Source organism: Panthera tigris, chromosome B3 (genome assembly GCF_018350195.1).
Source record: "Panthera tigris isolate Pti1 chromosome B3, P.tigris_Pti1_mat1.1, whole genome shotgun sequence".
Classification (NCBI taxonomy): Eukaryota; Metazoa; Chordata; class Mammalia; order Carnivora; family Felidae; genus Panthera; species Panthera tigris.
Genome location: NC_056665.1, coordinates 66,981,505 through 67,009,176, shown reverse-complemented (window position 1 = coordinate 67,009,176; position 27,672 = coordinate 66,981,505). Strand labels below are relative to the sequence as shown.

At 33.9% G+C, this 27,672-nt stretch overlaps 1 protein-coding gene across 2 annotated transcripts in view; it reads right to left on the bottom strand.

The window, feature by feature from the left end:
• Positions 1-27,672, bottom strand: part of DPH6 (diphthamine biosynthesis 6) — a 172,205-nt gene that overhangs the window by 121,678 nt on the left and 22,855 nt on the right. The window contains exon 4 of one of the 2 annotated variants that reach the window (XM_042989217.1): positions 12,782-13,076. The exons of the other annotated variant lie outside the window; for it this stretch is intronic. Within the exon in view, the coding sequence (XP_042845151.1) occupies positions 12,891-13,076 (186 nt within the window). The 3' untranslated portion in view covers positions 12,782-12,890. Of the gene's footprint in view, positions 1-12,781; positions 13,077-27,672 lie in introns of those variants that run through there. 2 annotated transcript variants of the gene reach the window in all.

Sequence of the window (27,672 nt, the reverse complement as noted above, 5' to 3'; positions counted from 1 at the left end):
ATAATCCCTCTTTATCTTAAAGTTTTAATAAATTTAGAAGGTGAGACAAAATCAACACATTTATGACACTGAATGCAGTAACTAGTTGCTCTAACACTTTTCTTATGTACACAAAAGGCTTCTTTACAAGGCAAAAGAAAATGAAACCAAAAAAATGTTACAGCTCGTTCAGAAATTTTCAAATATGCTACTTGATCTGTTAAAAAAAAAATATTTGTACAACCCAATGTTTAAGAATTCGATTAAATGAATCTGGTGATTTCCATTTCACTGGGTTTAAAGATTTTAATGTTCTAAAAATATAACTCATAACCCAACCCAAAACTCTGAAAATTGCTAATACCTAATCTTGAGCAAGGTATATATATATATATATATATATATATATATATATATATATATATATATATATATATATTAGCAACAGGATACAAAAGACATTCTCTTAATCCCTTTTACTGCCAGAACAAAACATCTTTCAAATCAAGATAAAATCGCTACATCATGAATGTTAATATCATTCTGAGAAAAATAATACCTTATGACTAGAAAAGACCATCCCTTTAGGGAGAAATGTTGTGTTAAAGTGGATTATTCTTTTAGTAGTGTAATAGAATGGCTTCCACCTAGTCCCAGATGGAAAATCAAAATCTGCATTTAAATGGAAATATTTTAAAACAGATAGAAAAAAGGCTAAAACCGTAAGGAATACCTCCTTCCTTACATTTTAAAAATCCAAAATGCTTCACGTGAACTTTTCTGGAAGGTATGGCTTTTAGATTTTGTTTGTATGTTTGTTTCATTTTTATGAAGAGCTCTCAGAGCAACAATTTCAGTTTTGTGATTAACACATACTATTTAAGCCTATTTTATCAAATTTATAGGTTGGATCAAGAAGTTGGTCTGCAAAATTTCTGTTATTACAAGAAACAGATTTATGATCTAAGTTTATGCAAAGTTAAGAATGAGTCCTCTAGTTTATTCCTACTTTTTAACCATGATGTTTTACATGCAATTCTTACAAAGAAATATCAGTGCTGAAATTAAATAAAATCTGAGGGTTTTTTTTCTTTTTCTTTTCTTTTCTTTTTTTTTTCTTTTTTTAGCATTTGACTCAAATCACCACTATGGTTAGAGTAAAAAGAAAGCAAAATGTTAGGCAATGTTATAACAACTGCTCTTTGCGACCTGAAAGATTATTTTCAGTTCTTCAATAGTTGGGGCAATTTTCTTAAATCCTGAAGGAGCCTGACAGCACTGCACATTTCTTAATGCTTGCATTTACTTTTACATTATAAAACAATAAAACAGCAGGATAATGTTCATGCAGTTTAGAGACTTGTAACATTACTACAAATAATTCTACTGTATTATGGCAAAACATAAGCTTTTTAAATGTAGGCTGCCGAAAGAAAAGGGCAATCTATATTCATTGAAAGTACATAGACAAATAAGATTGGAAATATAACTAAAATGTTGTTCCTAGTTCTAAAATAATGTTTGAAAAGGTTTGAAAAAGCAAAAGCTAGATGAATTTTTTGGGTCATAAATTAAAATACAATTTATTTTCAAGCACGGTGCTTACTGGCAAGGGAAAGGCTTCCCACATTTCTTTCTTCGAGTTTACAACAGACTACGTGGCTTCAGTCATTTCAGGAACCAACCATGTTAGATAATTTGATCATTTTTCCTCAACAATGTTATAGATCAAGATATTCTGCAATTTAAAGATGCAAGTGTTTTGATGGTGGTCACATTTGACTAATGGACTGCAAATAATGGGCCAACCTGCAGAAGCTGGTCACAGCATCTCCTTTCTAAAATCAGCCCATCTTCTAATCTGTTGTAGGTTGTGATACATCCTTAGTGCTAGAAGCAGTCCATTTTTTACACAGGAAATTATGTGGATCTCTTTATTTAAAAGACATGAAACACCTGTTATTTAAAAGCATAATGGGAATAACTTCTGCATATGTATTGGGTGATTTTCTCACTTTCAACAGGTAACTCATTTTAATCCAGTTGTCCATGCTTCTCCTAGTGCTCATCATACGGATGAGAAGGAACAAAGCATTTTTCTGCTGTAATCTCATTCTCCTTTACACCAGCGCCTCCATCCCTGGTCCCAATTCCCCACCCCTCACCCTCATTCCCAAAACTTCCACAAGAAAAGTTTTTCAACACCATAAAATCTAATCACCCACATCAACCTAGAGACATGTCATCATTAGTCTACACTAAACAGCCAACTAAACCAGGGAAGCTGTACATGGGACCATCACAGAATGCCCAAGACTCAGAGATCACTTAAATCACCATGCTTTACCACTGCCTAAATTAGAGAACTGTAGAAACATAGCAAATTATGTCTTAAAAGAAAATGTACCCTCTCATCCTTGTAGGTATTAGACTCTTATAGCTAATATGTACAGCGAATATATGAACAAACTGGCTTTTAAATTCAAATATTCCTGTTCTAAATAAATGACACTCTCAGCAGGGAACCAGAGTCTAAAACCTTACTATGCAAGTGGGGCCTCAGACCAGCAGAACTGACATCACCGAGGCACGTGTTAGAATCTCAGGGTCCACCCAGACCAACTGAATCAGAACCCGGATGTTTAATAAGATTCCCGGGTGGCTCGTCTACATAGTGAAGTTTTGGAAGTTCTGGTCTTTTTTTTTCTCTAGTTGTACCGTTTATTCATCATTAAGAGACATAAAGGCTTAAGGACAGAAGAGCTTGTACTCATAAAAACGTGTAAATGTTACAGATGACCCCAATTTAAATAATGAAAGAGAAAACAGGGAGAAAATGTACGTAAAACTTTAGCAACTAAATTAGATCTAGATCCTGCAAACTTTGTTTTTAATACCTGAAAATCCACGTATAGTTGCGGATGAGCATGCACAAATGCATGAGGGAGATGAAAGAGGAAGACAGGAGAAACAGAATGAAAGTGACAGGAGAAAGAAGAGAATGGAACCACAAAGTGTACACAGTGCGTAGAGGCAGATATGTTTAGAGCTGGAAAGAAGAAGAAATAAAGTGAGAACCCAGCTGCTTAGGAAAAAACAGCAATACCGCCTCTGGACAACACTCCCACATACCAGCCTAAGCCGGTGTGTTGGAATGTTGTTCATAACACTAACAAGAAACTGCCAAGCAATAAGCATTAAAAGAGTAAGTATGTCAAAGATGCCAGCATCCCCTAATACTAGTTGTATAATACAAGTAAACACAGAACTAGTTCTGGGAAAGCAAAGAGACCAACAGCAAAAGGTAGTTATAATACCAAAAAGGTGATCTAATTCTCTTTTCCCAAGGTCTAAGTAACCATTTAGTTATAATTACCATGAAATGAACATTACTTGTTTTATTCTTACAAATGAATTTACCATTATTATAGAACTATTGTTACTATACTAAGTCCACTAAATTCAAAAGAGTAGCACTATTGTTTTATTTTTCATGACATAATAAAAATAGCCAACATTAATGATAGAAGTTCATTTTTAAAAAAAGGAAGCATAAGATATTTTCTACGGGATTTAGTGAACATGAAGTAATGGCTTACACCTACAGTAATAATTTGTAGAGTGTGAAATATACCTAAAATATTATGCTTGATATTAAATATATATACCCAAAATGATCAATCTCCTGTGATTAATCCAATAGTCTATCAGCATTTATTTAATGAGAAAACTGGAAATAATTTCTAAATACTACCAAACTTCATGATGCCAGTAGAAAATAAACCAGTTGATATCCAGAGACTACAGTGTGGCTAGTCAGAAAATAGAACTTATCAGAAAAAAATGAGTTTTAATTCATATGACATCTGGAACTTAAAAAAAAAATAACATATATGCATCTATTTCTGCATCTGTGTTCATCCACATGGCACAATATTAGTATGCAATATACTAAAACTCAGCCCACTTTGCGGCAGATTATCTATTGAATGTAGTCCCATTAAAACACTGGAAAATGACTTCTCACAATATGGGGGGAAAAACATCACCCTATGCCTTGCGTTACATGACTGAGCTGCCCTAACACATATCTCTTTGGTTTTGTTCCAAGAATAAAATGCAGTCAAAGATGGGCAGAATGCTACTCCCAGCTTGTATTCACCACATGCCAGGAACTGTAAAAATAGAATTCCAAGTTGAGGTTTCAGACACATTAAACAAAGACTTAGAATTTCAAAATATAAATAATGCATGCATAAACAGGTATATTATTTATGGAAATCAACTAGGCAATATGTATCAATGGCCTGAGAAATAATCATATACTTTGAACCATTAATTATACATCTAGAAATCTATCCTAAGAAATTAATATTTTTAAATGTTGACAATAATTGATGTACCCACATCAAAGTGCTATTTTTTATACTAAAAATTATATTCAGCCTAATTTACAAAATTAGGGAATCATTAAGGAAATTATTATACAGCTACATGATGGAATATTAAGTAGCCATTAAATTATGTTCATAAGGAGGTTTTAATGGCATGGAAAATGCTCCTGATATTTTAAGTTAAAAGAAAGCAGTCTACAAAGTTATACACACAACTGATTATACATGTGTGTGTGTCTGTGTGTATCTATGACAGTATGTTAAGTATATATGCGTGGAAATGCATCAAAATGTTAACTCTAAATGATTGAATTTTGAGTAAGATCTTCACATTTTTTTCTATTTTCATGTGTTCTCCTTAATTTAGAAAACAATTATCCTAAGTATCAAAGAATATTAAGGAGTAATTTAGATTAAAAAAAAAAAAAACAAGGCGTGAAGAACAAGGGTAAGAACCCTGTGAAGTTATAACAAAGCTATTTTCACTGCACAGAGAAAGTACGTGTGTCTGCAAGAGGAGTACAAAGAACCTAGTCTCAGAGGAAAGAAGCTTTCTGGACTACCTAAGAGGCAGAAGACAGAGGACAAACGCAGATAGTTAAGCATAAAAACAATGAAAGTAAAATAAAAGAATGCAGAAAAGTCAGATCTATTAGAATTTAATAACTACACAAAGAAAGCAAAGGGGATCTCATCAATGCCAGTGTTATTTTTACTACGCAAAAGCACCAAATAATGGCAGAAAATAAATGATAACCATTTTAGGAGGCTTATTCCAGCGTTTAGGTTAAATATAAGAAACTGGTTACCAATAAATCAAAACACAATTTATAGATCTTCATTTTGTTTTCTAAAAGTTGATAATTACAAAGACTGTTTTTTTCTTTTGACAAACATAGTTAAAACACATCTTTAAACTGTGCAGATAATGAAAATTATACACTCAAAAATGTGTACAATCCACAAGCTGTGGCTTTTAGGAAACAATTATTTTAGTTAGTTTATTAGTAACAGTTAGTTGTAACTTACTATATTTTCCCTTAACTTTTCTTGGTTGTAAATGCTTTGTATCATTTCCATTTCAGATTGCTTGACTAATCAGTTGATTCCAAATCAACATAAACATAGGGTGAAGAGTAGCCACACTAAAGCCATTATATAAAACAGAATTCAGTGAATGCAAGGATTTACACACAGTAGGGAATTGGTAATTATCAATTAACCATAAAGCAAAAAACATCAACCTAAGTTTGGCAGCTTCTAATTATATAAAATCTTCACAAATTAGATAAGTTTATCTATCATGTAGCATTGTTTTGTCTAAAATATACACAAATAACATTCTGAGAAGAAACTGTGCACAATACAAGCTACTCAAAGATGAAGACCGAATTTCTATGTAAGTATAAATGTTTAAGAACTCCATGTGAAACAAGGCCCATTGATATTAACTTAAAATTAAAGTTTATAATATCACCTAGCCTCTGACAGAATCTGATCTGTGATGGCCCTAAAGAATGTCTGAAATAAATGCAAAGATGCTTCTATAAATAATGGGGGGGGGGCAGCTACTGGCCTTCCAAAAACAATTAATTTAAAATAGGAAGCAAATACTGTCTAATAATGACCTCAGGATACACTGAACTGAAAGTCTGATTCAATTTCAGTGCTATATCATACTTCACACTTCAGCAAACATCTTACAGTAGTACTGTGGAGGAAGCACTGAAAACCTATGTTAATGTATAGTCACCTGCTCTCTATTGGAGAGGACCAGGATAGGGAAGAAGCCTGGAGATTCTAAGACTCTATAAATGATAAATTATTTCAAGGTATTAGTCAAAATTATGCGCTAAATCAAAAGCCGTCAGTATAATTCCCAAACAGGCACAGATAGAGCAATACTGAGCCTCAAAGACCACAGGATTCTTAGGAGAAACTCAGCAACAATGGCTAGACGATGAAGGATGAATGCCAAGTCATGGAACAGAGATACACTACAAGAAAAATGGAATATTTTTAAAAGAGCAAAGAATTTGCTACAAATAATTTCCATGAATACATAGCAGTAACTTTCTGCCTCCCTGAGACAGGCACTGTGCCTTAATCATCTACATTTCTGGCAACTAGAAAAAAGCCCACAACTAACCAAGAGAAAAAAAGTAAATGTATATTAACCTTCTGCAACTTATACAGCATGTGTAAACATTACAAACAATGGTTATATAGTGTGTGACTTCTTATCTTTGCACTTCTAGCACTTATCATTTTATTGAAGTTCAAAGAAAAAAGCGTATAGAATAAAATCATCTGAAGAAGTTTCTCCTCATACCGTTTTCTCATATAAACTTCTCAAATTCTTAGTGATGTGACCATTTTCTGCCCACAAACCCTTTCCATTAAGAAGTTTTTAGCAGATGGACTCCTGGAAGACCCTGTAGAAAAACTAAACCATGGAAAATATTCAATTAATTCCAGTCGGTATCAACCTAATGCAAAGTCTAAAACAAACATATTGAAATGCACAAGCTTTGACATATTCACCAATGTCAAAGCAACTGATCCTATTAAACAATGATCCTATTAAACTAGTTAAGTATGAGCATTCTTCCATTGTCCCCGTGCAGGAGAAACATTTTATCTAGTGAGTTGGTATATTATTAATATTAACATTACATTAATATTAGTTAACATTACTATTACTATTATTATTCTTAATGTGATAGTTAACATTTACTGAGGCTTCCTTTATGATCTATTTTACATGGATTATCCCATTAAATGCTCATGACGATCCTATGATGTAGGTACTATCGCCAGCCCCAACTTTACAAATGTGAAAGCCACAGTGTAGAGAAGTTAACTAAACCAAGGTCATATAGCTAGCATGTGGTAAAGCCTAGAACACAGATAAGTCTGACTCCAGAAATCCCACTTATCTCTTGTAGGCAAAACAAACAAACAAACAAAAAAAAACACACAAAAAACCCACCCAAAACAAAAAAGCATTTGTTATACACAAAATTGGTTTTCTTAAATATATGTAATTATAAAGATATTATTGGTCATCATTATAGTCCAGTGATGGAGCTGAGGAGGAAATACCACTCAGTCAATCCTGATACACCCAGAGGTGTCTGTCTCACCTAGAGAATTCCACGGTATACATACCTATTTTGTTATTTGTAAGCAATGCTACTTATGTCTCCACCCAAATCATGCTTATGGCTCCAAGAGATTTTGAAATAAAATGCGTATTCAAAGATTTTGGCACATTTCTCTCATGAAAGACTCATTAAAAAAAAAAACAAAAACCATACATACTTCAATATTAACTCCTAATAATGAAAGCTGAATTAATAAAAAATAATAAAATGCTACTTTTTTCTTGGGTTTAATCTGTTTCATTCAGCAGCGATGATCTCATTTCACATTCTACCACCTTGAAGAAATTTAAGGGATTTCTTTGGAGGACTGCTATAAAATTATCATTGACATTTTAATTAAAAAAAGAAATGTATGTAGAATAAACAGGACATTTCCTCTAACAGTCTGCAGTGGCTGCTCCATTGCTTCTTTGTACAGTCTTGGTAAATTATGCAGGCTCTCACTAGACAGAGCAGCTGTATTTCACTGTCTTCAGTAATGTAATCTACATTTATCATTATTTTAATTAAGCAGATTCTTAATTTGGTACTTTCATTGCAAAGAAAAATACCTTATTCATTTTTTTTTTTTTTTGTAGACAGCATCTTGTCAGTCTTATGAACCAGAATTTAATTTTAAACATGTTTCTTACTGCAACTGGTCACTATTAAAAAAAAAAAAAAAACCTACCATATTTGGTTTCCATTTCATTCTATTGGTTTCAAACACTGGTTCCTTCTCTATAATATTTTTTTTAAAAAAAGATACTTTCATAGTTCTCAATTTTAACCCAAATGATATACTAAAAACAAAATGTGGTTTATTATAACATTAAATTCAGGATTACTCAAAATCAATATGAAGCACAAATAAGAACTTTACAAGAAAAACAATGCTTTAGTCAATGTTGAGAAAATTTAATTCACAAGTTCTTTGTGCAAGATTATTTTTACCATCAGGTCATTTGAAATGTCAGAATCTTTTGCTAAATCCATCACTGTGGAATGCAACAGCTTTTAATCATCTGGAAGACAAGTTCTGAACAGTTTTATTCATTTCCCATTACTATTTGTGGTCACAACAAGTTGATTTTTAAAAAATAAACTGGTGAATTACACTTGAAGTGTGCTTGTTTAAAGGGTTCACATAGAAACAATTATTGTAATAGTATGTTGCCACATTAAACTGTGCATTTTAAAACATATGGTATCTCAAATCTTCTGTGTCAATAATGGGAGGCCTGGTACTCAAAAAATTCTGTATTTAGCACATGTTAATTGAGCATCTTTTATGTGCCAGGTATAGAATTAACTATTGAGCATCTTTTATGTGCTAGGTATAGAATTAACTGCTCTGAATTCAAATCAAAGTAGCACAAAGCCTTTGTATGAGAGACAGAGAGATAGAGAGAGAAAATATATCTATGTGTACACACACATATACATATATGGTATAGCACCAAAATGGTTTTTAAACTTTGTTCCTTCAAAAAGAGACTTGAGCCCCCATCTCCACTTCAACCAGAAAAGCTCCACTTTCATCTATTTTTATAAATCAGTCTTTTTCTGTAACTGGGTAGAGAAAGCAAAATCCACTTACCTAGAAAAATATGGGCTCTAGACTACTACCAAGAACACAGGTAAACAAAAAGCATCCTAAGTTTTCCCCAATACACCCAGGGTTTGAAACAGTAAAAAAAGACTCTTTGTTCGAGTTTCATTTATTATAAGTTTTCACAAGTTGCCAAACATTGGTTTGCTAGTAACTGTCCATTAGAGTTTATAAACGTGGCTTATTTAAGAAGTTTGGGGATGAAGTCTGTAAAGACTTGAAAGTTAATGCACATCTCATTGTGTCAGTCCACATTACTGAGGGATGCCATGTCAGCTTTCAGATTCACATAAATCATTGCAAGTCATGAGACAGAAATTTTTGAAAAATCTAAAGTGCATTAAATGTGCTCTAGATTTTTATTGAAATGTCCCTGTATAAAACAATGCCATTTACCTTCACACTGTGATTTTTTAGAACAAAGTAACCATTTGGGCATTTGTAACAACTTGGCCAATTAATATACATTATCTCTAATCCCTCACAAAAACCTCAAAAGATAAACACTTTTTACTCCCATTCTGCAGATAAGAAAGCAGGCTCAGAGATTAAGAAATGTGTTCAATATTACATAGTGAATACATGGAGAAGCTAGGATTGGGCCCATGCTCTTTTTACTAAAACCCTTTCAGAAGGAAAACAAACTTAGCCCGTGGTATTTTTCTCTTCTGATCACAGCTAAATATGATGCCTGCTTTTATTATCATCTAATAACTTCACATAAAGTTGTGTTTACAATGAAAAATTTAGCTATCAATATATACAATCAAATAGGTAACCAATAAAGAAAGGAAGGGAAATCTAAAATTTAAATCAATGCTAATGAATGACAAATACTTTAGACATTGTGTAACTCCCTGGGTTTGAATTTAAATAATGTCCTGTATAAAGCCTGTGTTACCCAATTCAGGGACAAGTAAAAGTTAAGTTCTAGGCAGCCACTTAGGCTCTAATTAAATAGAAGAAAAGAGCACAAAGGAACTAAATTATTTTTAAAAATACTCCTATTGGAACTCAACTTCAAAAAGATATTTCATGAAGAGACAGTACAGCTTGTAAGATTCCTTCTATCTCAAATTACCCTGATGAATGTCTGATAAAACTTGAGATTTACCACTGGGTAACAACAAGAGGTAGCCAATAATTCTAAATGAAAACTCAGAATGGTCCTTTGTTCCCTTTGTCTAAAGTAAAGCCGCTCGTGAAAAACAAGAATGTCTAGTCAGGAAAAAGGAGTCTCTTGTCTGAGCAAAAATTAAATTTAAATATCCTGCTTCTTACCTGAATATTCCAAATCATCTACATTTATCTACTGTTCACTGAAAGACTACAGAGGGCACTGTTGCATCAGCTTTGAAGCTTTACAATAGAAGCCTAGAAAAACTGTCTACAATGTATAATTTCTTTAAAGGGTCAAACACATGGAAATCTACCAAGCTTAATATAAGGGACAAAACCAAAATGTATGTTTTTTTAAAAATAGACTGGACTTCAATAGGGCAAAAAAACTTAACAAAAACAACTGTCAAATTGAGAACACTGCACCGCACACATTTTGCATTTTCTTTTGTAGTGCTTTCAGGAGAAAGGTAACTAATCATAGCACCTCCTTATCCAATGGAAACAGCAGCCCATTGCAGAATCCTTTTTACAATCAATAGGAAAATGAATGTGGCACCTCATGCAATCCTTCCATAATTCTATCAACAGAAAGAATGCAGTCTGTTTGCATACTTTTGTCTAAAAGGCCAATTCCATTTGTCCCCTCTTTGGGTAAAATGACAGCTACAGATCAATCACTCTCACATGAAAGTAAACACACTGCAAACAAAACAAAACAAAACAAAAAAAGGATCAAAACTGAAATCCTCACCGTTTTTAAACGTAATTTTGTTACACACAGGAACTCAAACTCAAAGCAAAATAGAAAAAACAAGTTTTTCCTCACAGACACGTATTTCATGCTATTGTGCAATAGTACTGGGATACAAAATTTAAAAGTTACAACAATACGCACAAAGATTATAATTAGATATGAATAACATTCAATTAAGCTTCCATATATTTTCTGTTCTCTACATCGTTCCTCTTGCGGGTTCTTTTAAACTAAATTCAATTAAGTATAGTGCCAAAGTTTTTTCTTAATACATATGTTTGCAATGTATTACAATAAGACTAGTATAAAAAATATAAACCTTTTCATTACACTACCACTTAATTCTTTCCACTTGTTTACTCACCAAAAATTTAGATCTCTGACACTACAAAGCAATACAAAAATAAAAGGGAAATCATTTTATTTTGGTGACTTAAAAATAATGTCTTGAGTTGCTGAACCTCTGTAGAAACACTAACATTAGCTATAAGAATTACAATGTCATGACCAGGCAACTACAGATAACATGTAAAATGCGAAAGGAGGACATTCTGCTAATGCATATCAGATCGCAACACCACATCACGTATTTGATAAATCAACATTAATATAGGTACCATCATAAAACTAAGGCCTCTAATAAAGAATCCCAAATTCCCCAGAAAAACAGTATACAACTCATTTTGTCACTCCCAAACTTCCAGAGAGATTAGCACCTTCTCTGAAATCAAAGTGCAGAACTGTGAAAGCGTTAAAAATTCTTCAATGATATGTCAACCTACTCATAAATCAAAAAAGAGGGGAAGGGACTTCAGATGGTATGTAGATTTCACTTTATGACAAAAGCCTTGGTTTAACAAGTTATTTTCAGCCAATAAAAGTCAAAAGTAAAGCATTGTTAAAGTGGCCAGCACTGACTCTAAGGCTTTAGCTTATTAAGTTAACCAAAATGCTACTTGGGTATTGCTCCCTTAAATTATTAATTTATGAGTTTTGTTCCGTCTCCTCCTGAGGCAAGGCAGTTTGTAGGTATGTTGAATGCATGTAAATAAACAGAAAGCTTTTATAAGAGTCTAATAATACACCAAACATAATAAAACAACCCCTTTTAATGAACACTGAATGCACAATCCTATGAACCAAGTTTATATAAATGGGCTATATAATTTAAAGGAACTGTAAGATCCTCTAGGAAGTAAATGCACAAATTCAGAAAAATTAAACATAAACCTATTGATTTTCATTGATGTGATAAAATTCTTACAACAGAATCCAAGTGTTGCCGTGTGCCTATGAAGAGTATGCTGCACGCAATTTTGTAGAAATCTAAGAGGAAGGTCGTCAACTGTGAGAAAATTTATTTGCAATCTTGCTTTTCATCTACCATAAGTATGACTACAAAAAAAAAAAAATCAGGGACTGCCTTTTAAACATCCAGTGTACTTAACTGGATATGTTAGTTACTATTGCAGAAAGAAATGCAGGATATTAAAATCAATTTTAGTTAACTCTAATTTATGCAAAGCTTGATTGTGAGCAATAGCTGCTAAAAGGATGCAGCATTGTTGATTCATATACAAGCATTTTGCTTAACTACATTGGGTAATAGCAGTGCTCCTAAAGGAGTATAAAAAGCAAAGTGATTAGCAGTCATTACTGTTAATTAGTGCTCACATTGCATTCCTTGGGATGAATCTCCTTTAAGTTGAATACATGAGAAGTTTATTATTTAAAGAACTGCCAAACCTCGCCTAGGTAAGTATTGGAATAAACCGTCAACTATCAGTAAACAGACTAAAAAACAGGGACAGATCAGCATCCAATTAGTATGTCTAAGTTTTTAAACAGGAAAAGGGTTGAAGGGAATGAGTAAAACTGGAAACTCATACTTCACATTCTGCAATCTCACTGATAAAAGGAGGAAATGTGTGTTTATCAAACTTGCTGTGAGTGCACAGTTCATTTGGAGTCCTGTAAACAATTGCCTGACTGCCCACTTCCAAATTCATGTGAAAATCTTGGAGATTCAGAGCATCATATTCAGCAGGCAAGGTCACTCTAGCGATGCCCTGGAAATGGGAAATTAGGAAAACGTGGCAATCAGAGGTTTAGGGCTGAGCAGAAAAAGCCCTGAGGCTGGCGTCCTATCTTTCACCACTGGTCAGGCTGTCTCTGCTTATTCAGTATTAACACAACAGGGCTGAGAGTGAATGAGAAACACTCCACACACCTAACTGGGACATTGGCTTTCTTGTTTAGAAAATGATAGGCATTTGTCACAGGGAGAAAAACAGCAACAATAACCACAAAACTCAAACACAGCTTTCAAGAACAAGTTCTGAAAGAAAAACAGGCTCCTTGTAAACCTTCAGAAAAGGACCTAGGGAATGGCGACATCCTGTTGATTATCAGGTTTCCTTTCCTCCTAGACCATTCTGTGCATTTTAAAATGGAGGCCAAATCATTAACAAAGAAGCTTCAAATACAATGTAGTCATTAGAGGGAAAAAACTTAAAAATTCAAATGTGCAAAAATTACACATTCTTAATACTTGCTACATGCAGATCTAAATACATCTTTCAATTATTTTTCTATACATACATTTCACAAATATGTTTTACAAAACTGTAATTATACCTTACAGGGTATTTGGTAATCTATTTGCTTCTCTTAATAACATGTACAGATGTATTTCTGCAACTTCATTTTTGATGCTATATATTCCATTATATATATATATATATATATATATATATATACACACCATAATTCAGTTTGCCAGTCATTTCTTAATTTTTGAATACATCTGTATTTCTTCAGAATAAATTTCCCAAGGTAGAAATGTTTGGTAAAGAGAATCTATTTTTTGTGTCTGATGAGATCTGCCAAATTACCTCAGAAAGGCTGAACCAATTTACAGGGCTGCTGGCAGCACATAAGACACTCGTTTCTTCAAAACCAATATCATTTCTTAATCCTGCCAAAATAATAGCAGCATTTTTGAGTAAGTGAGATTGCACATTTTTTGGTCATTTGGATTTCTTTCTCTATGAACTGCCTGTTCATATCCTTAGCCCATTTCTCTATTTGGAGGCCACTTTTTAAACATCAAAAAAAAAAAACCCAAAAAACAAAAAAAACAAAAAAAACAAAAAAAACAAAAAAAACAAAAAAAACCAGTGAGAGAGTCTTCTCAAATGCAACCTTGGAGGATCACGGAAAAGAGATTATTTTGAAGAGGTATATTGTAATTATATACACATTCAAAGACTCAATTAAGGTTGGTAACTTTATATGGGACTCCTTTACAACATATTATATTATAGAAGGAGGATTCCTATCCTGCCCAAAAAGAATAAAAAAAATTAAAAGCTGAACTAGTATAAATATTGTCTCATTGAAGCAACTTTTATTTTCTATAAATGAAAAGTCATACTAATCTATTAATCTGGAATTAACAGCAATGTTCTGTTTTTTTGTTTGCTTATTTTTATTTGTTTTTATTTTTCCATTATTCCAGGGAACAGTTTGAACACCCACAAAAAATATGAATTGCCTTATTAGCAACTTTGATAAATCATGGAAGGAAACTGTAACTACAGATGATAGACAAGTTCCTCATGCTATTATTACCCTGGATCAAGGACTTAATTAAAATGTTATTCTTGGGGCACCCGGATGGCTCAGTTGGTTGAGCATCCGACTTCAGTTCAGGTCATGATCTCACAGCTCGTGAGTTTGAGCCCCACGTCGGGCTCTGTGCTGACAGCTCGGAGCCTGGAGCCTGTTTCGGATTCTGTGTCTCCCTCTCTCTCTGCCCCTAACCCACTCGCATTCTGTCTCTGTCTCTCTCAAAAATAAATAAACATTAAAAAAAAATTAAAATGTTGTCATTCTTGAGGAAAGTACTAAGGATAAGAAAAAAATGAAAAATGCCCTCTCTTCCAAGTCAATTCATTTAGGGCCTTTTCTCACAGAACCAAGGAACTGACAAAGTAGCCAAATGTACTGATTCCTACTTCATCTTCAGAAACAGACTTAGATTAGAATGTAATTTCAAGCTATAGATCATGTCTTTTCCTTTTCAAACAAACCATAGCTTAAAGGTGTTACCTAGAACAGTGCTTCTCAAACTGTGTTAAAGACAAGGGTATTTTTCTCTTAATTTCTAAAACTTTGGAGACAGAAACATCTATAAAACACAATTAAAATAAAATATAAAAAAAGAGAAATTTTACAAACATACAAAATATGAAGCCAATTTTTTTTGTTATTAGATCCAACAGATATAAAAATACTCTCAAATAAGTATAAAAGTTTCCAAATGCTTATTTTCCATTTCTATAAATAGCTGACCTTGAACCAATAACAATCACTTCATGGACAGCAGCAGCCCCTAGACTACACTTTGAGTAGCAAAGATTTAAAATAATTCTGAGAGCTATGAAATGAGATCAAACACAGATAGATCACTTTGATCCTTGACTCAATAACCCCACTTTGCCTTATCAAACCACATGCCCACCCCTCTGTCTCACAGTTAATTCACACATGTCTTATTTGTTTATATATGCACTATATATGTACTGTTATATGGTAGTATCTTCTTGATAACACAATGTAATGGTGGGAGGCAGAAGAATATAGTGATTAAAAGTACATATTCTACTACTTTCTACCTGTGTCACCTTGGACAAGTTACTTAAAATCTCTAGATCTCAGTTTACTTATCTGCAAAATAAAGAAAGTAGACCAGGGTTGATAAAGATAAATTAGAATATAATGTATACAACGTGTAACAGTGCCTGGCAGATTGTGCTACATAAACAACATCAATTAAATTATAATACAGAAATAACTGAAAAAAAATCACATGGCTGTGGGCTTTCTAATAATCAATATAAAACGAAAACTAGAACGAGTTGCATGATTTACAGTGTTCATACAATAAAAACTGTCCAACAGTTATAGTTAAGGCAAGACTATTACAAAGACCAAATCCGGAGAAATATTTTACCCTTGGAGTGCCATAAAGTTAAATGTGTGATATGGTAAAAATCCTCAACAGCATCCTTAGAGCAAATATACAACAAAAATTTTGAGCGTCTCACTTGGACAAGGCCTCATGGTGAGCACTGCAGAGTATCCAAAATTGAAAAACACATAGTCCTTGCCTTCATGAGGTATAAACTAATAAGCAAGATATACTGTATATGAAAATAAATATGTAAAACAAGGCATAACATAATAACTTCCCTCAAAAGAAACTAAACACAACAAAAATTCAACAAATAAAAACTACACTTGAGGAAATCATCTTTTACGTCCTTATCCTTCTCTCCTTCAACATCAAACCCAAGGGCCTATTATGAGCCAGCCAGACCACGTATAGGTCTACAAGTCTACTGCCCCATCTGGTCCCCATTACTCCCTGCCTGAAATTTGAAGATGCCACTTTGCACTCTGTTCTCTTTGAGATTTTAATGACGTTCTTGAGAGATACGTGTCTCCTCATCGGCTCGCAGGTGCTCCCTCTTCACTCTTCATAAGACCCAGGGAGCCCCTCTGACCTCCAAGTACTGAGCACAGTATGTGCTACACAGTCAAAAGACAACTGATTCCAAGTTGAGTAGTCATAAATACCCCCCAGGATATAAGGCTTTCTGAAACTGAGGATGAAAACAGTACTTACCATGGGCACCTGGGTGGCTCAGTCAGTAAAGCATCCAACTTCAGCTCAGGTCATGATCTTACAGTTTGTGAGTTCTAGCCCCACATCACGTTCTGTGCTGCCTGAAGCCTGCTTTGGATTCTGTGTCTCCCTCCCTCTCTGCCTTTCCCTGCTCACTCTCTGTCTCTCTCTGTCTCTCAAAAATAAATAAACATTAAAAATTTTTTAAAAAGCAGTAGTTATTAAACTTCTGAAGAGACCAATGTGAGACTATGATAAAAATCTCTCCCCAGAAAAATTTACATATACAAAAAATTTGCACAGAATTTCAGAGTTCAAAAACACCTCTCCCCCCTAGATTAAGAAATCTTGTCTTACAGTATCACATTATCTGCATTGAATTCCACTGGATTGATTTTTATTAGTTTTCTATGACCAAGTTCAGGTTATATGACCACTCAAAATCAGTAGAACTTCGGTGAGGGTTAAGTAAGCCACAAAAATGACTATGAGACAAGTAAAAATTATTAACGGAGCTAAATTGTGAAAAGCTCAAAAGGGAGACCATGGATTATTTATCAAATAATGATTCTCTCTGCCTTCCCCACTTGCCAGCAAAATTACTATGTAGGAAAGAACCTTTAAGGGAACTGGTCTTAAAATAGACCTTGAGCCATTTCAATGGCTCTGAAACCAATCGTATAGTAGGTAAAAAAGAATTCTGTAAAGGAAGCGAAACAAATGTCTGGTAAATAATTTCTGCCTTTTCTGATCTCTCAATGTATTTAAAAATTTTTTTTTATTTATTTTGAGAGAGAGAGAGAGAGAGAGAGAGTGAGCAGGGGAGGGGCAGAGAGAGAAGGAGAGAGAAAATCTTAAGCAGGTTCCATGCTGTTAGTGCAGAGCCTGATGCAGAGCCACAAACCGAGAGATCATGACCTGAGCAGAGATCAAGAGCTGATGCTTAACCGACTAAGCCACGCAGGCACCCCTATTTGTCAATGTATTTTCATAAAAATCTACAAGGAGCAATGAACTTTATCAGGGTTAGATGCGCTTAACTTTGTTCACTAAGTTTAATTTAACAACTGCTCATTGAGCACTCAATGTGTGCAAGTACACAAAATAATCACATGATCCAGCACTGGAGATGTTATGAGTAACTGTGATGTAATTCCATTGGCATTGAGAGGTAATAGCTTTCACAAACAGGAGTGTATATAATAGCCCTTTTCTATTGCCACTGGACATTTAAGAGCCATTTTTAAAAATATCTTATTTTTTCATACGCTCTTTCAAAAATCTAAATTCTCTAAAGTCAGCTCATGTAACTTTCAAATGGAAGTCCTTGCTTGAGACTTTTTACAAATGAGTTAGTAGAGAAAACACTGCTTAGATTTTAAAGATAACCATAGAGTTAAATCTGAAAAGAACATGCCAAAGTAAGTTCTGATGGAAAGAAAGCATCTGTAGATAACAAGTTTTGTCATATTCAGGTTCACTTCTTTATCTTCTTTTGAATGACCCATGCATCAGTTTATTCATGTAGGTAACTAGCTAGAAAACATTAATTCCACATGTCCCTTAGAATAGGTTCAATTATCTGAATGAAAAAGTCTATAAAAAAGTCTCAGGAGGGCCAAAAATTATAGGCAACAATGTAGAAAGATAAATTCAATCTAATATAAAATACAAATTTCCCCATATTAAAACCTCTTTCACAATATGAACAATTACCATTCTTTTTCTTCTCTGTATTAACTTACTAATAAAGTCAAGAGGAATTACACTCATCTCAATGCCAACTTACAGCTACTGCTTAATATTAATATACTAATGGAACTTTGCAATGAAAAAAAACCTGACTTTATTTAGCTTTACTGGATTATTTTGGAAGCAAAGGAATAAAGTAGAAAGAAAACCTGGCACTAACATGAAGTCGGCAGGCTAAGAAAAACAACAACAAAAAAACAAAAGAAGATTAGTTTATAGAGCATCTTTCTTCCTAGAAACCTAAAGAGGCTCTCGTATATTTCACCTTTATTCTCAAAACAGATAAATAAAAAAACAGAAACAGAAAGATATATTCGTAGTTTACAGATGCAATAAATGAATTCCAGAGAAGTACAGTTGAACACATTGTCTATATAGTTCAAGAGTTGTATAAAAATCTCATATTAAAAAAAAAAAAGGAATACAATGCCCAGCTCCTCAAGGTACTTAGCATCTTTAAACAAAAACCCACAAGATAAAAAACAAAACAAAACAAAACAAAACCTAGTAGCTCTGAATATCAAGATAAAGTACTATAAGAGAAATACAATATTATGTGAAGGTTCCAGAGAGAAAGATATTACATTCAGTGAGAGCACTTGAAGGAAGATATCAAAAGGAGATGCCATGTGAAAGAAGCAACTGGAGAGGAAGGATTATTTATGACTATAGCACAGCACTGTACAGGAAAGACATGGCCTATGTGGGTTAAAATGAGTTCTGACATAGCCTAGTTTAGATGGAACATAGGTTCCATGTGGGGGAATACTGGGAAATGATGAAAGATAAGCTTAAGCCATATTGCAGAGCACCTGACAGATCAATGGTGAGCAACAAGGATTTTTGATGAAGAGAGGAATGTGATTGGATCTACACTTTAGAAAGACTAACCCGGCAGGAGTTTGTAGGATAAATTATAAAAGGAGAGACTGGAGGAAAACCATAAGTGAAATATCTAAGGTGTCAATTAATTTACAGGTCTGAAGCCAGGTTCAATCTAACATGATGCCGAAAAGCCTACAGAATCTATTAAGACTTTGTATTTTGTAAGTAAGTGGGACTACATCAAGCTAAAAAGCTTCTGCATAGTTAGAGGAACAATCAACAAAAGGAAAAGACAACCTACAGAATAAGATATTTGCAAAATCATGTATCTGATAAAAGGTTAATACTCAAAATACATAAAGAATTTATACAATTCAACAGCAAACAAACAAAAAAAAACAGCAACAACAACAAAAGCCCCACAAGTAATCCAATTTAAAAATGTGCAGTGGGACTGAATAGGTATCTTTCCAAAGAAGACATCCAAATGGCCAACAGTACAAGAAAAGGTGCACAACATCATTAATCATCAGAGCAATGCAAATCAAAACCCACAATGAGATACCACTCACATCTGTTAAAAAGGCTGTTATCAAAAAGGTAACAGATAACAAGTGCTGGTGAGGGTGTGGAGAAAAGGGAATACTTGGGCACTGGTGGTAGGAATGTAAATTGATACCGCTGCTATGGAAAACAGTATGGAGGTTCTTCAAAAGAAAAAGAAAAAGAAAAAGAAAATAGAACTACCGTATGACCCAGCAATCCCACTTCTGAGTATATATTCAAAGGAAATGAAAACAGGATCTCAAAGAGATAACCTGCACCCCCAGTGTCCACTGCTGTATTATTCACAACAGCCAAGATATGGAAACAATCCGACCCATCAACAGATAAATGGATGAAGACATGTAGTACACATATATCTCATTATATACTAAGCGAAATAAGCCAGAGACAGACACATGTGGAATCTAAAAACCTCCGGACCCAGAGAAATGGGGAGTAGAATTGTGGTCACCAAGGGCTGGGGTGGGCTAAGTGGGAAGATGTTGATCAAAGGGTACAAATTTCCAATTATAAGATTAATAAATTCTGGGGGTCTAAGGTACAGCTTAGCGATTATAGTTAATAATACTGTATTACACTTGAAAGTTGCTAAAAAGATAGATCTTAAATATTCTCACTACAAAAAAAAAAAAACAAAACAAAATACGGTAAATAAGTGATGGAATGGATGTGTTAGCTAATGCTAGGGTGATATCATTTTGCAATATATAAATGTATCACGTGAAAACATTGTACACCTCAAACTTATACAATGTTATGTCAACTATATGAATAAAGCTGAAGAAAAGACAATATATTACATGATCACCAGTAAATAAGTTTTTAATTCAATTACTATAAAATTAAATCCCACTTACACAGATTATTATGTTAAGCTCATTAATATAGTACTTTTTGCTTCCTTCTGGGAATTCACACTAGGTGATTTTATTTAGAGTTAAGAAATAGGGAAACAAATTTTTTAGTTGGTATGTACCACATATAACAATATGAAAAAAATGTTAAACATTCAGTTAAAAGCACCATCAAGACTAACATTTATGTATTTATTTATTTAAGTTTTTATTTTAATCAGTCAGTGCTCATCACAAGTGCACTCCTCAATCTCCATCACCTATTTTACCCATCCCCCACATCCCCTCTGGTAACCATCAGTTTGTTCTCTATGGTTAAGAGTCTCTTTCTTGGTTTGTCCCTCTCTCTCTCTCTCTCTCTCTCTCTCTCTCTTTTTCTCTTTGCTCATTTGTTTTGTTTCTTAAATTTCACATATTAGTGAAATCATACGGTATTTGTCTTTCTCTGACTGGCTTATTTCACTTAGCATTAAACTTTCTAGGTCCACTCATGTTGTTGCAAATGGCAAGATTTCATTCTTTTTTATGGCTGAATAACATGCCATTGTATATACCACCTCTTCTTTATCCATTCATCAATCAACAGATAACTGGGTTGCTTCTACAACTTGGCTATTGTAAATAACGTTGCTATAAACACAGTGATGCATGTATCCTTTTGAGTTTGTGTATTTGTATTCTTTGGGTAAATACCCAGTAGTGCAATTGCTGGATCATATGGTATTTCTATTTTAACTTTTTCAGGAACCTTCACACTGCTTTCCAGAGTGTTCTTGGCTGTTCCTAAGAACAGTACAAGAGAGTTCCTTTTTCTCCACATCCTCACCAACACCTGTAGTAAGACTAAGATTTATTAAGAGTTAATCTTGATTTATAAAAAAAAAAAAAAAAAGAGTTAATCTTGATTAAATGAAGCCAGCTTGAATGAAGCATCTCCTATACCATCCTACACCAGATTAAACAGATGACAAAGACAGGGTGCTGTAAAATTTAGTGTCACAATATTTGTAATACTAGCTATTGTAATTCACTTTGCTTAGAAACACTGCCCAGTGAAAGCTGAATTAATTAGACATGGAACTGTTAGTTTATGAAGTACTTCATGTAGACTCCTTGTCACTTTTTATTTAAACATGTTTTTATTTAAGCTGCCGTCAAGCCCTATCAATCCACCTACAATGTCCGTTCTTCCCCTTTCACACTGCTATTCCCCCAGTTCAGGTCCTCAGAAACTTTCATCTAGCCCAGTATCTCAGTTTTCAGTTTGAGCTCCTCATCTCCAGAATTCCACTTCTCTAATCCATTTCTCGCATCATTATAGTGGTTCAACTTAATGTCCTTGAAGTTCCCTTCAACTGTACAATTCTATGTCATTCCATTTGCAAAATCCTTCAGAGTAGTGGCTTTCAAATTTGTTTAACTATAACAATTTAACAGTGTAGAATATACATAACATACATTTATACTCACATAACACTCATTTATATTCACATATGTGAATGCACATTTCACAAAATATAATTAACCTTACTATGTACAATGCATTTTGATATTTTCTATTTTATTCCAGTCTCTTTCATTTAAAGAAAAAAAGGTTGTGACACATTAAACTCAGTTGGAAAATACCAACTTAGGGGCTTGCCTACACAATCCTGCCTAAAATTTAAGACACTCCTTTTTTATTTCAATCAACCTTTGTAGACTTATTTTCCACTACTCCTTAAACTCCGAGCTCTAGCCAAATTGAACTTCTTGCTACTTCCCTCATGTATCTCATGATTTCCTGCTTCTGTGAGTTTGGATAAGCTCTGCCCCTAATTTGCAACTTTCTCTTAGACATTTGCTCATGCCTGCCTTTGTCAAAACCCAAACAACATACAAGGATATCAAATGTAATTTCCCCCATAAGACCCTCTTGATGCTCCTACATGAGACTTTTTTTTCTCCTCTCAATTCCCATAGCACTTTAATTGCATACTCCAATGGCAACTCTACCTTGTCTCTCCAGGTTCTCTGAAGGCTGAGACTGTCTTGAACATCTCTTTACACTACTGGTACATTATAAGCATCCAATTAATGTTTGCAGAAAGAAAAACATAGAGGAGTCTATAAAGTGCAGTAGTATCAGGTTAAAGATAGCAGGAAAAGTCAAGGTTGATTAATTCATCCTTTTTATTCACTCAACTTTTTTCTCACATCAGCATGTCGCAGAACAAGTCTCTACTGAATCATCTCTTACCAATACTAATAATTTAAAAACTCTATTTATTGATATCATCTTTGCTTTTTATGGCTATTTTATGATATAAGCACCACAAATTATCTGGATGAACAAGTTCCCAATTTAAAAGGGAAAGTCAATGTAAAAATATCAGTTTAAGATCTATCATACCATTGTGTCACTACCAATAAAGTCCTGTGCTATGAAAAAATGGAAGGATAACAACAAATGAATAAAGTAATTTATACTTGTAAATTTTAGTAATATGTTCTTAGTCATTTAATAGAGAATATAACAAAGACAAGGTAAAATACAGGTCTAGAGTTGAAGTAAAGGACTGTAGGATAGAAACATACATTGTGTTGTCTTAGACAACACAATTCCTAAGCAGACATCTGCAAAAGGTTTCTTAAAAAATAAATGGTAGCATAGACAGGAAAAAAGACGAAAAATTCAATAGGACCCAGACACCAGAGACTTGAAAGATAAGTCAGACATACTCAACACACTTTAAAATACATAGAGTTAAGATAGAAATCTATATTTTGCAGAAGAAAGGAACATAAGGAAAGTCAATTAGTAAATTTATAGAGAGGCACTGAACCAGGCAAAAAATAAATTGAAAGAGTATATATGTGCATGTTTAATATACACACACAATCAGTGATACCAAGAGGAGAAAGTTCAAGGTTAGGAGACAGAATAATCATTTTGCTAAAATGAGGGAGTCACATTTTCTAAGCTTTAGGGGGAATCTACAGATGAAGACTCTAGACCTGCGATAAGTTTACAAACTGTAATAATTGACAAGTATAATCCAACATTTTACTTCCAGACAGATCTTCCATCATGTGCTTTCTCATGCATGCATGACTTTACTGTCTGAAGGGCCAGCAATAACACAGCCTCAATGAAGTCACACCTGGGAGTCAAAATGACACTTGTCTGTGCTGATTCCAACTCTTCTGTTTAGGGTCCAGAATCAATACTAGCAAAGCATTTCTTGTGCCAAGGGACCAGGTTTAATGTCCAAAATCTTGGGAACTGACAGGGCTTGAGGCAAGCTGTGCAATGCTGAAGAGCCAGGAGCAATCTGTACAGGGCTATGTGCCTGTTTAATTAGCATTATGTCTGGGTCCTCCCTGCAAATCTTAAGGGCCTCTTATATGTTCCTCCCACTCCAAACCTTTTGGATTTGCCTCAAGCCACCCAACCACCAAGGGTTTTTTTCCCTAATATTCAGAGTGAAAAAAGATCCACAGAGCAATTTTCCACCATAAGCATGTTTTCTAACATGCAGACACCAAAAATAATTTGAAAAAGTGTCTGCTCAGCATTTTTATAAAGTACTCTGCAGCTGGAAATTATTCTTGGTATACTTAGTGGGTTATAGTGCCAAATCTGATAGGATATCTTATTTTGAAAAGTTTCACAATTATGCCTATTCCATTTAAGCTTCTAAGTGGAAAAACAAAAACAAAATGAATTTACCAATGGCATTACATCCTATTTTATAACAATGTTGTGGCTCCCCTGAATTAGACACATTGGGATATAAAATATAATTTGTTAAGCTTTGGACTAATTTGTTCAGTCATCCTTTAAAAGGCATCCATATGCCAGAAATACTGCTGTACACTAGATATGTAAAAATGAAGAGTACCGAGTATGTCTTTGAGGGTCTCACAATCTAGCAAGAGACAGTCACATAAATAATCCTACTAATGTCCTGAGGAAAACAGTAGAGGTATAGACAAACAGAGAAGGAAAATACAGGAAGCAGATAAATTAGAGCCCATTTCATAGAAGTGTATGAAGTAAGAAGTTCTTTAGAACAGAGATAAGGATATGGAAAAGTACAGGCAAAGATTCAGATATAAAAAGCAATCTCCTAAAACCTATTAGTTCATTATAACTTGAACCCAGAAACTTGTATGGAAATGACAGGATCAGACAGGTAGGAATGGAAGGGAAGGCAAGGATCTCTTCTTAAAAGAGTCTTTTCTGCCAAGGTAATGTGCTTGTAGTTTGCCTTAGTAGTGGGTTATTTAAGTATTTATGCAGAACAGCCAAGGACAATATAGTAGAAGGGTTGAATGGTACACAAGGTGATATTGAAGGCAAGCTGACGAGTTAGGAGACTCTCACAGAGTACAGGTGAAAACTCAGTAATAGTGAGAATGAAATCACAGGGTCAGATATCAGAAGTCACAGAAGTAATAGCAGGTTCCTAGAGATCTAATAGTGGTGGTTGGTGTGGGAGCAAACTGAAAGAAAATGGAAATCTAGTTGTGGGTCCCAGATTAGACTTAGGTGATGGGGGTAGATGATGATGATTTTAACTAAGAGAGAAATATAGGAAATGGAGCAAGCTTGTGCAGGAAGAGAATGAATAAAATTTTGAACTTGTTGAATTTATCGTGCCTATAGAATATTCAAGTGGAGATATCATGAGAATTGAATGCAAGTCCCACAGTATAGACTCACTGTTGTGGTTCCAATGGTCAACTAGGTTTGAAAAAGGATAAGACAGAAGGAGGGAGGGAAGAAGAGATGGAGGAGAGGAGGGAGGGACATACTGAAAGAAGAGCCATTTAGGATGGTTCCTAAATTTGTAAGCAATTGAAACCTATTTATTTTCAGGAAACCTGCTGCTTTTTACCTCCCTGACACAGTTCACACTTCTACCAGCAACAGCTTGCTTTGTATTTGGAGATCCACTTTTCCCCCCAATGGGTTCTGTTCTTCCCACAGAACCATAGTAAAATGTAGTTCTAGTAATCATGACTCTATCTGTTGCTCTAGGAATGGCATATGATCTAGACCTATCCAGTCAAATAAAATCATCAACAATGACTGGTTCATAGATGATACAAGTCAGGCCACTGAGTGGCAATGAAATATAACTGGATAACTACATTTTCCTTTGAGTTATTTAAAAAGACTGAAGCTTTTCCTACTAGATTTGAACCAGAAAAAATGTAACCAGGAGCCATTTTCTGAATATAAGAGTCTAGTCAGAGAATGGAATCAATAGAAAATAGAGGCAAGAGATGGAAACAGGGGGGAAAAGTTATTGATTATATAATTTGTGTCTTGTACTTAGTCTACCTGAAGCCAAACTTATCTTTAGGTTATTGTCAATAAATTGTCTTTTTCTTAAAGGAACTCTCATGCATTGTTGGTGGAAATGCACACTGGTACAGCCACTGTGGAACACAGTATGGGCGTCCCTCAAAAAGTTAAAAATGGAACTACCATATGATCAAGTAATCCCACTAGAGGATATTTACACAGAGAATACAAAAACACTAATTCAAAAAGATATATTGCACCCCTATGTTTATTGTAGCATTATTTACAATAGTCAAATTAGGGAAGCAGCTCAACTGTCCACCAATAGATGAATGGATAAAGAAGATGTGATATATATATACACATATAAATGTGATTATAGTTTATATATATTATTATATATTAATAATTATATGTATATACTATAGGTTAAATATAAACAATGGAATATTATTCAGCCATAAGAAAGAATGAAATCTTGCCATTTGCAATAACATGGTGGATCTAGAGAGGATAATGCTAAGTGAAATAAGTCAGAGAAAGACAAATACCATATGGTTTCACTCATATCTGGAATTTAAGAAACCAAAACAAATGAGCAAAGCAAAAAAGAGACAAACCGTAAAACAGACTCTCAACTATAGAAAACAAACGTGATTACCAGAGGGGAAGTGGGTGGGGGAGGGATGGGTAAAATAGAAGAGAATTAAAAGTACACGTTGTGGTGAGCACTGAGTAATGTATAGAATTGTTGAATCACTATACTGTACACCTAAAACTAATACAACACTATAAGTTAACTATATGAAATTAAAATTTTTTAAAAATTAACAAGGAAAAGAATATATAATATGTAAAAAAAAACCCAAAATTCTTTTTCTTTAAAACAGTTTGAATATGACTTATAATCAAAATAAATCTAACCAACACAAAGAGTAAAGTGGCAATTGATGTTTCTAAAAATATAAAGTTAAAATCTAGTTTAAAAAATCAGCCACTTATTTACAAACCTTTATCAACAGTAAATATTTGGTTTAAAAAACAAACAGCAGTTATTCATTTATTATTATATTCAAATTATAATACAAGTTTCCATTAAGGAATTTAAGGTCATCAACACCAAGATAAAGTGAGAAAACAAATATGAGAGAAGAAAAGTAGCAAGGATTAGAAGAGGAAGACTGAATATGCAGCTTAAGGAAGAATATTAAATGAATCCCATTAGAAAAAAAATTAACACAGATTTCTGGCTAAAGAGAGTCCATTAAAATGACAACAAAGATATAACATCTAGAAAACAAAATGTGGGGCAGGCAGGGGTAAACATCAAAGGATTTCAGTACATTTCCTGAGTCAACAGATGAAGATGGAACAACGGCTGATATGTCAGCAGCAGAAGCTGTAACCTACTATTTGCGTAGCAGAGAAGAAAACCAAGGAAGAGAACAAATTAGGCTACATTATCCTGAACTCCAGGTGTAACAAGTATGAGATATGGGGCTGGAAAAACTCTAAAGTCAAAAATGTTCACAGTCAGCTTTGCTCCTGCCTAATTCTCAGATATGAATAAGCAACCAACACATTTAAGAAAAGACTACAACATGAAAGGGAAGGAAATAGGAGAAAAAAGACCCTAAAGGAAACATTAATATTTTAGGAAACAATGCTTAAAATCACTA